Here is a 17,008-nt window from a genome sequence, read left to right on the forward strand (position 1 = left end):
AGTACCTATTTATCTACTTGCACTGGCATGCTTTCGAACTGCTAGGTTGGCAGGAGCTGGGACAGAGCAATGAGAGCTCACTCCATTGCAGGGATTCAAACTGCCAACCTTCTGACTGGCAAGACCAAGAGGCTCGGTGGTTTAGACCACAGCACCATCCACGTCCTGCATCTTTATTTGTAGCAGACTATCAACTTGATGAGGAAGGCCAATATGGTAAAGACAGAAACACTTTAGAGGAAGAGCCAAAGTAGAAAGAGTCAGAGATTTTAAAGGAGGCAGTTTTGGAGCTCTGTTTAGCTTTTACGTCCCCACTTTTAGCCGTTAAGCTTTCAAACATTACATTTCCACTAGGACATTGTTTTATACAGACTGCTTCAACCCCAGGTAAATCTTAGGCAAGGAAAGAAAATCACTATTATAGAGCATCCTAAATGTGTGTGGCCTTGTGAAGGAGGAAGCATGAAGCCACTTCCCATTGGACAAGGGAAGAAAGCTTTGTGTATTCCTGTAACATGTCGAGACTGTAGGCAAATACAAAGACATATGTGCTTCCCCATCAACGGCTTTTCTAAGTGTATGAGACCCACAAGGGAACTCTGTTAATCCCTGTGAGGATCACTGCCAGTTCATGCAATATGGCACACTAGGGGGCAGTGAGGGTCCCTGATGCCAATTCTTATTCTCTGAAGTAACCTTTCCTTCCTATCTTGTTCAGTGTTAAAGCGCAGCATTAACTAGGCAATTACTCAAGTTTCTTCTGAACGGTCATTATCATCTTGAAAGGGGAGAGATATATGGCAAAAGACAAGGGGATTGTGTAAGGGTACCAGGCAAAAAGAAGAAGAATGAATGAAGTAAACTGAAAGAGGAGGGCTCAGAAGATGGCAGCCAGCTGAAGTCTAATGACAAAGAGCTGAAGTGAGAAACACGGAAAAGACTGGGTGAGGCAAAACTGTGCTGTGAAGGGCCTGTCACAACACTGGGGCAACACTGTCAAAGGGATGGACTAACTCTGCAATCCTATGTCAGCCAACTCAGAAGGAACCCCACTGAGTTCAATGGAGCCGACTGCCAAGGCAGTATGTACAGGATAGCAGCCCAAGTGAACAATCTTAGCTGCTGAATATTCAAAAGTGGATTGAGATGGGAAGTAATGAAAGACCAGAAGGCGCAGTTGCATTCTCAGGGCAATAAAAATGCAAGATTTGACAGAAGCTGAGAGAAAAACAAAAGAATAACTGTGGGATCATAGGTAATTAAAGCTAGATTTTAAAGAAAAGTACCTCTTAAAGAAATATCCATTAGCTTCAAATTGTTCTCTCAGCATGAACTTTCCTCGATATTCAATAATAAGTGCATCTGGAGGCAAGTCTTTGGCAGCTTTTAGGATTTTCTTATTTTTTTGAATATAGCTCTAGAAGAAGAAAAGAAAAATGTAAGAAATCTAATTAAGCTGATTGCATTAGTGCTATTAAGAAACCAGATTATAACATACAACTTTAAGGAGCAACTTGGTAATTTCAATGATATTCTTTCTTTTTAAAAGCTAATTGACTTTATTCCTATCATAAAATTCAGTATTATATTTATGTAGACATTTTACATTTTGGGGAAAACAACGACACCACAGTATCTAAAAAATGAGAACCAATACAAGTCTTTCAAAGTATATTAGGGAACCCCTTCCTCAAAAGATGTTTCAAACCCTCTGGTTAAAAAGGCTAGAAACTGGTGTGCGCAAGTAATGACAACACACGAAATATGCAGTCTTTTCTCTAATCTGCTGGCAAGAGCAGAAGGACAGATGCCAAGTAAAAGGCATTTTGATGAAAATGTCAACATGCTGATTTCTAGGAAAAGGAAATTTCTGGTGCATTTCAATAGCCTCAGGTGGGAATACACCTTTCTAAGCAAAATCTTACTGTACTCTTGACACAACAACTAAGGAACTCACACCTCTTGTAATTGTGTCACTTCTGAGCAAAAGAGAATTGGCCTATATCTAGGCGAAGGTCTCTGCAAGCAGGGACATTCCTCCAAGGAGTGCGTCACGTGCGCCATGCTGATGCTAGAGGGAAAGAAGCAAAGATGCTTCTTATTACAAGATCTGAGAATGTAACTTTTCCTTTATGCTTAGTCTCTCTCTAACAACATTAATTTATAAAACAGCTTGCAGATTCCTTCCATAGACTGCATGACAGGCGGCTGATGGTGCCATTTTGTAGTCTACTCTCTCTTGCAACTTATTGACAAATTATTTGCTCAGGGTTTGGGGGAAATACCACATGACATTTTCAAGGTGGATTAACCCAACATCTAGGTGGTACAAAAGGCAACAGCCTCTGCTAGGGACAGGAACTTTCTAGTCAGTTCTTAAGCGGCTGCCATTGATAAACCACAAGCACACAATGAATGGAACAACTATACATTATTAGGTGATGTGACTATCTCCATGTTTGCCACTGATCAAACAATGCACTTTTTCAGCGTACTGGTATAGCATACGGAGTACAAAGTATACAAAGTGCCTCCTTATTTGCCAGTATGTGTAAAGAATGGGGTGCTGGAAAAATGGAAATGTTGGGATATTTACAGTACCTAACAGATTACAGTAGTTTACATTTTACTTTTTTTTAATACTGGAAATAATTGTCCTTGTTAATATTGTAGTTAAATTAGATGATGCACTTTTCTTTATAAGGATTTAATGGCCAGATGTGTACTGATAATCAGAACAACAGAGGATTTAGAAATTGCTTCCTTGGGCTATATCTAGGCGAAGGTCTCTGCAAGCAGGGACTAAAAAGTTCAGTAAAGGCAGTAAAGCGCCAATTTGTATCATTTTAAAGTATTAATATTCTCTCTGAATGGAAGTTGTAATGATATATTAAAGGGGTATTTTACTTTAAGAAATTAGTACTTGTACTTGAACATTTTTCTATAATACCTAGATGTTTAAAAGACAGAGACTGTGTTCCCTTTTGTTTTAAAAGATGTGAACAAAAAATTAAGAATAGGGTAAACAGTTTCTACATTTTATTTTTACTAAGAGTCAAACTGGATCTTCCAAGACCACACAAGATGATTTGGCTAATTGCATTACCAAGAGTAAACATTGTATCAAAGAGGAAATGGAAGCTGTTCAAATTCAGTCAGATCTATGGACACAGTTTTGTTATTTTCCTGTACACATCATTAAACCCGTTTTTCTGAATAAAGAAGTGGACTGCCCAGGACACCAAGGAATATAACCCTACTTATTAGTTGGCATATTTGACTAAATAACCTTAACTACCTTTCCATAATAAGTAACAGGATTTTTCATCAAAAGTTAACTCGTGGCAGTTTTTCTCTTTTCATAAACGTAATTTGTTCCATTCTGTAACTGGCAAATTCGATACATAAAAACACAATTTGGAAGAAATATGCTTTTGCCTTCTTTACTTACTTAAAATTTTGGTTGAAGTGACAGTAACTGTACTGCATCAGAATACAGGTGTAAAGTTCCACTGGAGTTAACAGTGGAGGAGAGGAGAGTAATAATTGGAAGTTGAGGCAACTGCAATCATTAAACTGCTTCCCAAGACATAAAAATACAAAAATGCATAGCAAAGCTACCCACTAGGTAAAAAGGTAAAGGGACCCCTGACCATTAGGTCCAGCTGTGGCCGACTCTGGGGTTGCGGTGCTCATCTCGCTTTACTGGCCGAGGAAGCCAGCTTCCAGGTCATGTGGCCAGCATGACTAAGCCACTTCTGGCGAACCAGAGCAGCGCACGGAAACGCCGTTTACCTTCCCGCCGGAGCGGTACCTATTTATCTACTTGCACTTTGACGTGCTTTTGAACTGCTAGGTTGGCAGGAGCTGGGACCGAGCAACGAGAGCTCACCCCGTTGCGGGGATTTGAACCGCTGACCTTCTGATCAGCAAGTCCTAGGCTCTGTGGTTTAACCCACAGTGCCACCCATGTCCCTGTACCCACTAGGTAACAGCAACCAAAAGAGTCTATTTTCTCCTATTTACATTTAAATTGTTAATAATGTTAGGGGAAGCCATGTCCATGTATCTAACAGCAGCCCTAAAAGCTGGCACTGAATCAAATACTGTCTGGACTTCCTCCCAGCACAAAGCAGCTCATTCCAGAACCATCTTAGTATTGTATAGCTACATATTGATCAGCATCCTGAACTGTGAATGTGTATCTTAGTGCTTTTGGGGTATCCCCCTTTCTACTAACCACAGTCCAGCCTATTCAGCAAGGTCCCCTTACCCTCTGGAGAAGCTTTTGTGGGGAAGCTGGCAATGGAAGGGTTTTAGCTGGCATTGCAGCTGTTCTGCGGGTAGACGTGAGTAATTTAGATTATCTCAAATTGCTAACATTGTTTAAAAAATAAATTTTAACAGGAAAGCTGAAAATATACATCTGCAGTAGTGATCTGACAATTAAATTCAAAATGTTGAAAATTGATGGTCATAACTGGTAACCTGGTCCTCATTAACTGTTGAGTAATTCAGAATGTAAAATCAATAAACAAGGAGGTTTTCCTGTACTAAAAATACAGGAGATGTGGTATCAACATATTGAACTATGTTTCTGCTTAGAGAAATGGAAAACCTGAGTGCTATGTTGTTATTATAAAAGACTGGTGTTGCATTGAATGTATTTTCACTTACCTCTACTGGAGGTTTAAAGACTGAGTTGCTGGTGATCACTTCTTTTTTGTCATCTCCGTTTCCTAATCTCAAAGCTATTCTTTGTGCCTCTCTTTGAACACCTTCACTGTACTGGTTGTTGTTTGCTTCTTCATAACGATCCATCCATGCCTTGATTTTAGTTTCCCATCCAAAGTTGGAACTCTCAGAAGGATCAATCTCTGGAGCTGAGCCCTAAACCGCAGTTAAGATATATAAAATTAGACAAGATGTCTGGTATGAAACTAAAACTCTGCAGCCAAATAATTAGCTAATCAATTTGTAAATTGATCAAATGTGTAAAAAAAATCATAGTAACAGTCCCCCACCAACAGCTTTAACAGGCCATTGTTTGTTTAATTGCTAAAGGCGTGGATGAAGAGGATTGTTTTTGTCTGGCACTTAAAGACATGTAATGATGGCAGCAAGTAAGCCTCTCTGGCGAGAGCATTCCACAGCTGGAGAGTCACCACAGAAAAGGCCCTTTTCTCTTGCTGCCACTGTCCGAACCTCTTGGGGAGTGGGGGCTTAGATGAGAAGTGTAGGGTACAATTAAGATGGATAGAACAGACACATAACTCCTGAATGTTGAGTTCAGTATGCATCTGTATGAAGAAATTAGCTATTTAAATCCCCATGCTACTCAGTTAAGGAACAGCAAGTCAGCTTATAATGCTTAGTGGCTAATTTGACACTAGACACCCATTACTAAACTGAAAACAAAGCTGACTGCCTTAGTTTCACTTGGCACCTGCACCATGGTGAGCATTCTGTTGCCTTCTGGATGCACTGGCCAGCATGGGATTGTGTTGAACTATTTTACGGTGGGTCCCAGGGGATAGATTCCTTTTGGATTCCTTGGATACTGACCTCTCTCGGTGTTCTATTGTCACTCAAGGCAGTTTAACATCAACAGAAAGCTGCTGAGAAAGGTTGTTAGGAGATAAGAGTGCAATGCCATTAGCATTTGGCTAGCACTTAACTTTAATTCTCCTTTTCACCTAGTCCTAGGCTGTGGACATGAATTGCAATCAAAGTCAGTAAAGGACTGGATGATGGCAAACAGACTGACATTTAATCCAGGCAAGACAGAGGTGCTCCAGATCAGTTAAGAATGTCAATCTAGGAATAGGAGTTTAATGCTTACTGCATGGGGGATCACTGCTCGAAAAGTCAAATTCACAATCTGGGAGCGCTCCTGGGTCCCACTTTGAGCATGGACATCCAAGTGACAGTGGCAACCAGGAATGCTTCTGCTCAGTTTATGCTGGTGCATCAGCAGTGTCCGTTCTAGAAAACCAAGTATGGCCATGGTGAAACATGCCTTCCTTGCATCACATTTGCTCTGCTGTAATAATGATGTCCAAGAGCATCCAGAAACTGCAACTGATCCAGAATGTGGTGGCCAAATTGTTGACTGGTGCTAGGTATCAGAGGCATGCAACTAGTTTGTTAATAGCCTCGAATTTGTTTCTGGGCCCAACTGAATGTGTGGGAATAACCTTTAAAGTCCTTTGCTGTTTAGGATGAGGATACTGTCATGCCTAGACAAGACATGGAGTCTTCTGGAGGACAAACCAGGTATCCCACAGGTCAACGACCCCAAGAATCAGACAAGGCCCCTGAGCACTTCAGTACTCAAATTTCATTCTTTGGAAGGCCCACTTTCTACTGGGCTTTGCTGCAAGATGAAAACCTTCCTTTTTAAAGAAAGCATTTTGTCTATACTGTACAAAGCTGTCTGAAGCTCATTAGTATGCTTTTTAGCTATCTTCTGGATATTCTGCTGCTGTAACTGTGTTGTAGATCTTTGGGATATTTGTTGTTATTTTATTTGCCGCTTGCTTTTATACAGTTTTTATTATGGTTTTAGTGCTTTCATGAATCACCACTTTGAGCACTACTTTTTGAAAGGCAGGAATTGTGAACCAGCCCCCTGACTCTTCTGAATCCCCTATCATAATGGACAAAACGGATGACAAATTTATGGTTCATTGTTCGAAACCAAACTGCAGCAAGAATTTAGCACAAAAGTTTTACCTTTACTCTTGAAGACTTCCTGGAACCTTCGCGAAAAGCCTGTAATATAATTTAAAATGTCAGTTTGTATGAGCATTTAAAATTCATTTCACAAAAATCTTTTATCTTGCAGAATAAAAAATGTTGTTTGTGAAAACAAATCCAGATGTTTTCCTTCACCTATGTGCTTTTTAACCAGTAGCACAAAACTTTAATGCTGTGTTCTATATGACCACTTCATCTTTATTATAGACTGGGGGGAGGGAAGGAGATGCCCACCAAATTATGGAAATGGTGTGGTGTAATTTAGAAGCCTGCCCCAGTTTCTCTTCCATCTTTCTTTCCTGGGTCTTGAATACCACCTTCTTTTTGCTGTTCGTTTTGCCATGGGTGTTGCCTCTCTATACTTTCTTATCTCAATAGTCTTCTGTTCCTGCTTCCTCCCAAAGGAAGCCCTGTTTGGGGAAGTTTTTAATGTTTGATGTTTTATTGTATTTTTAACATTTTGTTGGAAGCTGCCCAGAGTGGCTGGGGAAACCCAGCCAGATGGGCGGGGTATAAATAATGAATTTATCATCATCATCCTTCAGTCCTACTCTGCAATAGCCCATTCTCAGTTACTGAGATGCCTCTGAATTCTCCAACCCCCTTTGGAGAATGATTGTGCTCCTTCAACAGCAGTGATCCAGATTTATTTCAAATAGAAAGAAAAATTTTCAAACACAATGAACCTCCAAAAACAAAACGAGAAATTGAAAACTGAATTAACTTACTTTTTTACATTTTGCAATGTTTTGTTCTTTCTCCCCACTTTTTTTCCGTTTCTTATCTGTGACCTTGGTAACTCGTGTAGCAGTCAGAGTAATTGTAGTTGGTGTATGTTGAAAAGCAGTATATAGTTCTACAGGAACTTCATCGCCACTTTCTGTTGCGCTGGTATCCCCATCTTTAAAAAGAAAAAGGAAGCCAGGAAATATAGCTTATAAACTGTTTCAATAATGAATGCATGTCCCTGAATTGCCAAAAATATTTACATACAATTACCAATTTATGGAAATAATATTATGGAAATGGTAATAAAACTGGTAACTAAATGACAGTAAAATTTATATTTACATGTTCAGGTTTTGAGGGACGGGAACACCACACCAGTTTTGCATTAGATTACTCAAGTAATCTAATTAACTTAGGGGAGCTTATGTTTTTCCAAAAGTATTACAAGATATCCAAAGGCATTAAATCAAATCAAAGCTTGGATAAGAAATTCATTTATTTATATTTGCTTAATCCACAATGTACAACATAATAAAATACATATTAGGTTGCAAGAAGGGTTTTATACTCAGTGTGCATCAATTTGTCAGTATAAATTTATGTAAGAAAAAAACTGAATACAAAAATGATGACACAAATTGACCTTGAGAAGCATTTCAGTAATAATAAATAAGGATTAATAAGACTAAAACCATTCCTGGAAATATGCTAATATTATGTGAAAACTGTTAGCTAATAAGACTTTTCTGAAGTGGGTGGTATTTTTTCTGGCCTGGTAACCACCTGAAGCACTGTTTTATTCACTGTTTTATTATTTAGCCATCTAGAATAGGCAATGAAATGACATCCACAGCTGCAGTGTTTGGTGCTAAAGCCTTTGCAAGCAAGCAAGTCACTAACCTCTTCTAAACACTGGTTGCTTCACAGACTGTGGGAATGGTGGCAGTAAAAGCCAAACAGAAAGGCATGCAAGCACTGTCCCCTTTCATGTGCGTAAATGGCTGCTTGCGTCTCAAACATAAATATAGGTTTTATTTGTTCTCAGATTTCAGGCTAGATCGCCTAACATGTGGCTTATCTCACCAAGTGAACTCTCAAAAATCTAACACTGATTTTTTTCCTCCACCATCCAAACAACTGTAACCATGTGGTCTCAACTTCTTTATGTTCACTTTGAACCTCTGGGAATCAAAGTAATCAAAATATGGTTAATAGTCTGTGGACGTGCATAACTACAAGCCCACATTTTATCAACAACTAATAGATCAACTATACCCTTTCCTTCATTCTTTTATAGAAATAGGGATGAGAGTTGTGGATAAATCTTTATTTTAAAATATTTTTTAAAAACATGTCTTCCTTGTTGTGACATATGAACCTAAGCTCACTGTTTCTCTCCAAACAAACAATGAGTAGGGGGCAATTTCTATTCTTGGCTTACCATTTGTGGCCTCCTTAGAGAGAAACTAATAATAAGCTCAGGTTCACATGTCATTACGAACCAGACTTTGGCTTGTTTTCACCCTGGTGTGGCAGCAGCTTGAGTAGAGGGGGCACTTAGTAATGGGGCACGTTAAACCATAAAAAATGTGTGCAAACTAGGACCCTGAAAAAACATGAACTTTTGTTGCAGGAGAAAAAACATTTTTGAAGTGTAGCAATAACACAAACGTTAGTCTGGCTTATTCCAAAAATTCGCATATGCATTTTTTTAGTTAAAGGATTCTTAATGTCCCATTATCCTTTCTGATTATTTATTTATATTTCCTCCACGGAGCTCAAGGTGACACACTTGGCTCCCCTCCTCCTCATTTATCCCCACAACAACCTTATATCTGCTCCAAGATATAAATCCTGATATGACATATTCAATTGCCAGATACTGTGCTGCTATGATTGACATACGTCAGAGGATGGTGTGTGTCACACAGCTGGTCTAAAACGGAAGGTCTGGTTTACATGTTTTTATGTGTTTTCATCTTATGCTCGTATACTGTAATAGAGTGTGAGTACGTGTACCCTCGACTTCTGCATTTGCCCTATTGCCTTACTAGCATGCTTTATTTATGTATGGAGGTGCTATCACCTTATGCTGGTCTATGGCCATAATAAAGATTTGGACGGGAACCCTATGAGGTAGGTTAGGCTGAGAGGCAAGATCACCCAGTAAGGTTCACGGCCAAGTGGGGATTTGAACCCTGATCTCCCAGATCCAAGTATGACACTCTAACAACTACACCACCCTAGCTCTCCTACAGAATTAAAAAGAAAAATAACCACTGGCAGTAACTTGAATGGTATAAGGCTGTAAATCAAAAGCATTGTGTCAGTAGCTTTTGGGAGAATCACTCACTAATTGTATCTCAGTTTAAGAACTTTGTTACTTACCTGACATATTTTCCCTTTTTCTACGCTGCAGCAACATTGCCCTCTCTTTATCTAAGTTCCTGTTGACAAAAAGAAAAAAAGAAATAAAACTGAATACACATTACTCTGTTGCTGAAGCATCTAAACTTTCTGACAGCTCCTACACATTAAATGGAATAATCAGAGATATAAAATGATTGTTTCCTCTCATTGTTGTATGAAAATTCATTTTCAATATTCACAATAACTATTTAAACTCCATGGCAAAGGGGTTCCCTGCTCTAGGAATTTTACAATTTAGTATAAAGCCCAGAATGAAACAGTTGTACCAAAACAAAGCAGAACCAAAGCATTGCTGTCCCTTCCAGTATTCCAGTTTCATAGTTAAGAGGAGAAACTGCTGAACCATTTAGCTTAGGGATTCTCCTGGCTCATAAATTCAGGGAAGAAATGATATAAATAAAATAAATAATACTTTATTGTGAAAAGGGGAGAATTAAATAAGTGGTGAGAGTGAACAAGAGGGTGCTTTCAGCCATTCAACAAAAACTGTGCTGCAGAATGGCTGCTTCATTCAACCCCCAATTATTGTTATTGGAGCTGTTTTCAACACACCCTTCCAAGTGCCAGCAACAAGCAAATCCCTTTCTCACATGGATTGCATGTCTTTTTGCTGTCCCAAGACAGAGGAAGGAGTCGGGTATCAAAACTATGCCTCAGATGAGATACTGAGCAATAGCAGTTGATTGCCAATGGTTCCAATTCAGAGAACAGTAGTAGCAGAAAACTACTTGTATGTTGTGCATTTGGGTATGCATTGCTGAAATACGATTACCTCCTGTGTGGAACTATAACAGTGTAATCCTATTCATGACTGCTCAGGTCTTACTTATTCATGTCAATAGGTCTTACTTCCATGTAAGAGGGGACAAGATTGCAGCTTTTCCCCAACATCAGGCCCATATTTTTGCCCATTCAGCAGTTGACCTACATGCAAAAACCTTATTTCACACCTGCATTTGGACACCTGATTTTCTCATTTTATTAAATCTACTGTGATCTTTAATAATAGTTTCATGTAGTGAGATAAGTATCTTTTAAAGATAGCAAAATAGCCTTCATTCATTCAAAAAAAGGTAAAGGTAAAGGTACCCCTGCCCGTACGGGCCAGTCTTGACAGACTCTGGGGTTGTGCGCCCATCTCACTCAAGAGGCCAGGGGCCAGCGCTGTCCGGAGACACTTCCGGGTCACGTGGCCAGCGTGACATCGCTGCTCTGGCGAGCCAGAGCCGCACACGGAAACGCCGTTTACCTTCCCGCTGGTAAGCGGTCCCTATTTATCTACTTGCACTTTGATGTGCTTTCGAACTGCTAGGTTGGCAGGCGCTGGGACCGAACGACGGGAGCGCACCCCGCCGCAGGGATTCGAACCGCCGACCTTTCGATCGGCAAGTCCTAGGCACTGAGGCTTTAACCCACAGCGCCACCTGCGTCCCTCAATTCATTGAAAATTCATTGAAAAAAAAATTATTATTTTTTTATTCATTGAAAAAGCAGTCACTATTTTTTTCTGCTAGGCAAAGGCACTTTTATAACCTATGGCAGGGAAGCCACCATTATCGGCTAATTCAATGAATTATTATTTCCAGGTTGTAGCCCAAGTCTATTATTTCTATTATTCCATTTCTATTAATGATTAATTTAGCAATACAGTTTAGGAATTTTAAACAGCTACTCAAACAACATGAAGATGACATGCAACAGTCACTTCAACATTCGAGCTATGAATTTCAAACCTCATGCAAACAACAGGGGTGTTTTTTTAATTGACCACAGGCGACTTACCTAGGTTGACAACGTTCACACAAGTATATGTCAGGAATATGCTGCCTGTCGATCCCCATGCAATCGATGTGCTGCCAAACACTTAAATGATTTAGAAAATAGAATAGTGTTACTTTTGCAGGATATTTGAAGTTCACATAGCTTCCATCATTTCTCTTACACTGGATATACTGCTACAAGTTCTTTCCCCCCAAAGCTCCATTCTACTATCTGATCACTCATTTAATAAACTGCTTTATCAACATACCCTATTACTCCACCTCAAACAATATTAAAAAATACAAATTATGACCATTCAAAAAGACAAGTCACTTCACGGTTGTGAACAAGTTCAGCTGTGCATACGCACATCTTTGGATGACAGAATTTCCCTAACCAAACTCCAAAATGTTTTTTTGAATTCTCCTTCATAAGAGCAGTTCATAAAGCAGTCTAGCAGTCTTAAACAAATGCAGTTCCAAGGGACAATGCAGCCAAAATACACACTGCATTTTCCAATTAAAACTGATGTCACATGTTGGTATATTTCCATGCACCCCTTTTAGTCATGTGTCGCCTCCTCAGAAATACCAATGGCATTAATCTTGGCCCAGAAAACCCGTCCAACAGTTGGTCAAGCTCCTCCTACCCAAGTCCTCCCTCTTACCCTTCTGCAGGGTTAACAATGACTTGTGAGCCGTGACCCTTCTTAGTATGACCCCCGCTTGCAGAAAGTCTTTGCTGGCTTGGCTGGTCTGTCACCTCCCCTCTCCATCCTGAAGGCAAAATGGCAGCTATCACAATAACAAAATGGTGATGGTTTCTCTTTCTCCCACATTTGCATAATGCCCTACAATGCCTATGAAGGGCCTGAGGAAGGAAATGGCTCTAAGCAATTAGGGACAAGAAGGGCTGATTTCAGTAGTACAGAAGAAAAATATTTAAGAATGTTTGCATATATGGCACTACTTTACCTGCATTTGTCACAACAGATCATATATCCATCATCATGTGTAAATCCACAAATGCACCTGGTTATATCAGTTCCATAGCTTCCATCCTCAGAAGTGCTGATAGTAGTAGCACTGGAGGTCTCGTCAAAATTTGGAGCAGTATATATGCCTACTTCATTCTTGCTTATAAGAACTGATGGAGGAGGAGACGCTGGAGGTGTTGGAGGAGGGCGAGCACCATAGTTATGGTCCTGGAAAATGATATTTAGAAGGTAGATGGTTATATATATATATATATTACTTCTTTTCATGTGAATGCTTACTCTAAAAGAATCAATGTACATATCACTCTCTTCCATTCTTTTTTTCAAACTTTTGAAGCTCAAGCTACCTTAACGGGGATGTTAAAAAACAGATGACAAACTATCCTGGTTTTGAAAGGCACTAAGCATAAAATCAGTATCTGAAAACTAATGTAATTACTTGTGTACTGGAGAGATCTGCTACAACTGGTTTTGTTACCAGAAGTAGTTAATTTCCATTCACATGATTTTGGCATACACCTTCAGCTGGGTGTGGCTAACTTAGAAGAGATCAGAAGAGGATGGTTTAATGTATACACTAAAAAGTATTTTCATTTAATTAATCTTCTATTATTCTTTAAACAGTGAAGAAAACGTTGCTTTCCTCAAATTTCCACTGCACGCTAGGTTATTGATATTCACATTTCATCTGAACGGCAAACATCTTTTTATCACTAATAACTTTATCTAGGAAAACTAAGCATTGTACTAGTCAAGGCTCTACGTGCACACTCACATTCCCCAATCATGACATAATAAAGCAGAGAAATTTATCCGAGCTGAATTTTAAAAAGGGCACTGACACAAAGCACACCTTGTTTCTCGGCACCCATACAGATTTCACCTAGCTAGAAGAAATGCCAGAATTCTTCAAAATGGAGTGCATTTTCGTGAAGTGCATGACTTATCCTCTTTAACTAAAGGCTTATTTCTATTTTATACATGTATAGCAACTGTCTCCAATTAGGTGCCATTTATCTACAGGAAGAAAAGCAAGCCTATTCATTACTCTGAAAATATTTATAGATTGATCCTATTATCCTACACTGAAGGAAGAGCTGACAGGATCAGGTGTATCAGTGTCAGTTAATGTTCTATGGTGCAGCACCCAGGGCCATATTACATCAAACACTGGTGCACATTGACACAATTAAGGCCTATTATTATTATTATTATTATTATTATTATTATTATTATTATCCTTCATCTGAGGATCACAGAGTGGTTTACAATTTTAAAACACAAAAATACATACCATAGCAACAAATAAAAACAATTCCCCCACCCCAGTTTAAAAGGCCATAGATTGTTTAATTAAACAAAGGCCTGGGAGAAGTGAAACGTTTTTGCCTGGCACCTAAAGATATGTAATGAAGGAGCAAGGTCATCTCCCATGGGGAGAGCATTCCACAACCATGGAGCCACCGCAGTGCTGCCACCCTTTAGAACTGTCACAGAAGAGACACACAGAGAAGGGCCTCAAATGATGATGGCAGGGTCTGGTTCTGTTTGCATGGGTAGATGTGATCCTTGAGGTATTACGGTTATCAGCCATTTAAGGTTTTGTAGGTCAAAACCAGCATTTTGAATTGTGCCCTGAAGCTAATTGGTAGCCAGTACAATCACGCCAAGATTGGTGTTATATGCTCATCTTGCATTCCATTCGTGAAAGTTTAGGTCTGGATGCAACCCACTTTGTTTAAAAAAAGAGAGAGAGACAGTAATAAAGAGTGAATACAAGACTTCTAGTATCAGAACCACTCTACCATATAAGTGTCATGATTTTGGCTGTTTTAGTGGAGGACTTCCCACAATAAGCCAGAAAATCAACCAAACAAGGCACATTTAAAAGTTCTCTTTATTGGAAAGAACCTTGAAGAAATACCTTTTAAAAACAAAACTTACCGCATAAGGCAAACCAATGTAACTGTGTGAATGATGAGAACTGCTGTTATATAGCTGGTGTGGATAACTGTTTGACTTCTCAACTACCACAGGGCTAGCTTCTACAGATTCAGGTCTGAAAAGCAAGACAAACATTAAGATTTCACTTTTGTTCCAAAGTCCTGAATATTTCGGTATTATGATAAAGGTAAAGAAGGAAATGTTTGCTGCTATGCTCCTGTCAAAAATAAATAAATGTCTGGCAAGCTGTCAGTAACAATACTAATTTAAATTTTCTGTAGTGGTATGGGTGTGCGCTATAAAGCGAATACTACCCATTTGAACAACACTGACAACAATGTTGTAAAACAAAGAAGCACAAAAAAGATTACAAGGCAGGAGTAGACAAGTATCAATAATTCTTATTGTTTCTGAGAACACATATGCAGCGTAGGAGTCTGCCCATATGCTGTTAGCAGTATCTGAAACCCCAATAAATTATGACATCTAGTGGCAGAATAAGCACAGCACCACAGGCTTCCTGTGCTGCCAGTACTGTATCCTGAAAGGATGTATTTTACAGGTTGTACTAAGGAACTATAAAGATAGACCCTGAAGGAAGGTGCTCCTGATTACTTTATTTCCTATTATAAGCACAAGTTATGTATCAGTATTCTGATTTCATTCAAAACTGAATAGCTCAGAGCAAAGGGGGGGGGGGAGTGTTATGAAGTTTCACTGTGAGAACAGTTAATAAATGTTAATTTAAGAATCACCCTAGATGCTAAAGTAGAAATGAACACTATATATGAAAAAATATATATTGCCAAAACTTTAAAAATAGCAATTTTGTCATAACATAACCAAATGGGCTCCAATACATATGAAATGTAAGTGAAGTCAAGACTTTTAAGAAAGAAAACCATAAGGTAGAGTTCAACCAACTTTGATTCTGTTTATTATGCCCAGAAGTGAATCAACTGAAACTCAGCAACACTACAGAGATGCATAAAATGAAACGTAAGATAGAACCAATTTTGCAAATCTGCTGTTGTGCCACAATACTTACTCTGAGCCTGCAGCCATTTCCAAATATGAAGTTTCTGCTGTGTCAACCCCCAATGGGACCACTATGCTCATGACGTTCGTTTCTGATAAATTCGATTACTATGGAGTTCTATGCATTGGTATCCAAAACACTGGGGCATGCCAGCCACAGTGCTCATTGCAAACATCTAAGTGCATCCACAAACTCTGTTAACCAAAAGAGAAAAAGAGAGACTTTAAATTTTTATTTCAAATGTATGAGTTAAAAGAGCTTACTTTTTTAAAAATTTCAGTATGAACATTAAATTATTGGAGACTGAACAGTCTCTAATAAACACAGTCTCTAAGCACATTTACTCAGATGTCAATCCTAGAAAAGGGTAAAATCTATTTCAACTACTTTCTTACACGTTACTTATTAATTCCATCCCTTTCTGCTAAAAGTAAATTGATTAAGTTAGTAACTGCATCATTACTTAACAAATGCATGCAGCCTTCATTTATAAATGTGCATGTTTATGTGCAAACATCTGTATTAAGGCCTTAATTGTGCTTTAATGGTTACTCACAGTAAACAGGACTAGAGATTCCTTTAGCAAATAAATGTAGCAAAAATAAAGAACATTAAGATAATTTAAAATGAAGACTCTACATGCCAATTTTGAAACTAAGGGTGACCAACTGAGAGTCGATACCAGTTTCCCAAACTTGGGTCTCCAGCTGGTTTTGGACTACAATTCCCACCATCCCTGATGATAATTAACAATAATTTATTATTTATATGCTGCCCATCAGACTGCGTTGCCCAGATAATTTGGGTGGCTTCCAACAAATTAAAACACAGTAAGACATCAAACATTAGAAACTTCCCTATAGAGGACTGCCTTCAGATGTCTTCTAAAAGTCATATTTTATTTCTTTGCTTATTTCTTTGACATCTGATGGGAGGGCGTTCCACAGGGTGGGTGCAACTACTGAGAAGGTCCTCTGCCTGGCTCACTGTAACTTCCAAGTGAGGGAACCACCAGAAGGCCCTTGGAACAGGATCTTAAGTGTCCAGGCTGAATGATGGGAATGAAGACACTCCTTAAGGAGTGCAAAAGCTATTTAGCGCTTTAAAGGTCAGCACCAACACTCTGAACTGTGCTCGGAAACATACTGGGAGCCTTTAGGACCAGTGTAAAATGGCCCCAACAGATGCTCCCAATCTGGCAGCTGCATTCTTGATTAGCTGTAGTTTCCGAGTCCCTTCAAAGGTAGCCCCACGTAGAGCGCATTGCAGTAGTCCAAGAGGGAGATAACCACAGCATGTACCACTCTGGCAACAGGCAGGCAGGGTCTTAGCCAACATACCAGATGGAG

General features: G+C 39.2%; 2 protein-coding genes across 28 annotated transcripts in view; one reads left to right on the plus strand and one right to left on the minus strand.

Annotated features, from left to right (window-relative positions):
• Positions 1–17,008, plus strand: part of BCAP29 (B cell receptor associated protein 29) — a 920,634-nt gene that overhangs the window by 847,156 nt on the left and 56,470 nt on the right. The gene's annotated exons all lie outside the window — the stretch shown is intronic.
• The window catches only part of KMT2E (lysine methyltransferase 2E (inactive)), a 60,274-nt gene that overhangs the window by 24,364 nt on the left and 18,902 nt on the right, over positions 1–17,008 (minus strand). For 20 of the 27 annotated variants that reach the window (XM_083701248.1, XM_083701244.1, XM_083701240.1 and 17 more), the window contains 9 exons: positions 15,669–15,853; positions 14,621–14,735; positions 12,654–12,883; positions 11,701–11,781; positions 9,877–9,935; positions 7,488–7,660; positions 6,736–6,774; positions 4,678–4,890; positions 1,287–1,417 (listed from right to left, as the gene is read on the minus strand). In XM_083701248.1, coding sequence (XP_083557374.1) covers positions 1,287–1,417; positions 4,678–4,890; positions 6,736–6,774; positions 7,488–7,660; positions 9,877–9,935; positions 11,701–11,781; positions 12,654–12,883; positions 14,621–14,735; positions 15,669–15,739 — 1,112 coding nt within the window. In that variant the 5' untranslated portion in view covers positions 15,740–15,853. Of the gene's footprint in view, positions 1–1,286; positions 1,418–1,959; positions 2,072–4,677; positions 4,891–6,735; positions 6,775–7,487; positions 7,661–9,876; positions 9,936–11,700; positions 11,782–12,346; positions 12,558–12,653; positions 12,884–14,620; positions 14,736–15,668; positions 15,854–17,008 lie in introns of those variants that run through there. The other 7 variants (XM_083701251.1, XM_083701254.1, XM_083701250.1 and 4 more) reach the window with 2 other exon arrangements.

Source organism: Podarcis gaigeae (genome assembly GCF_964106915.1).
Source record: "Podarcis gaigeae genome assembly, chromosome: 10".
Taxonomy (NCBI): domain Eukaryota; kingdom Metazoa; phylum Chordata; class Lepidosauria; order Squamata; family Lacertidae; genus Podarcis; species Podarcis gaigeae.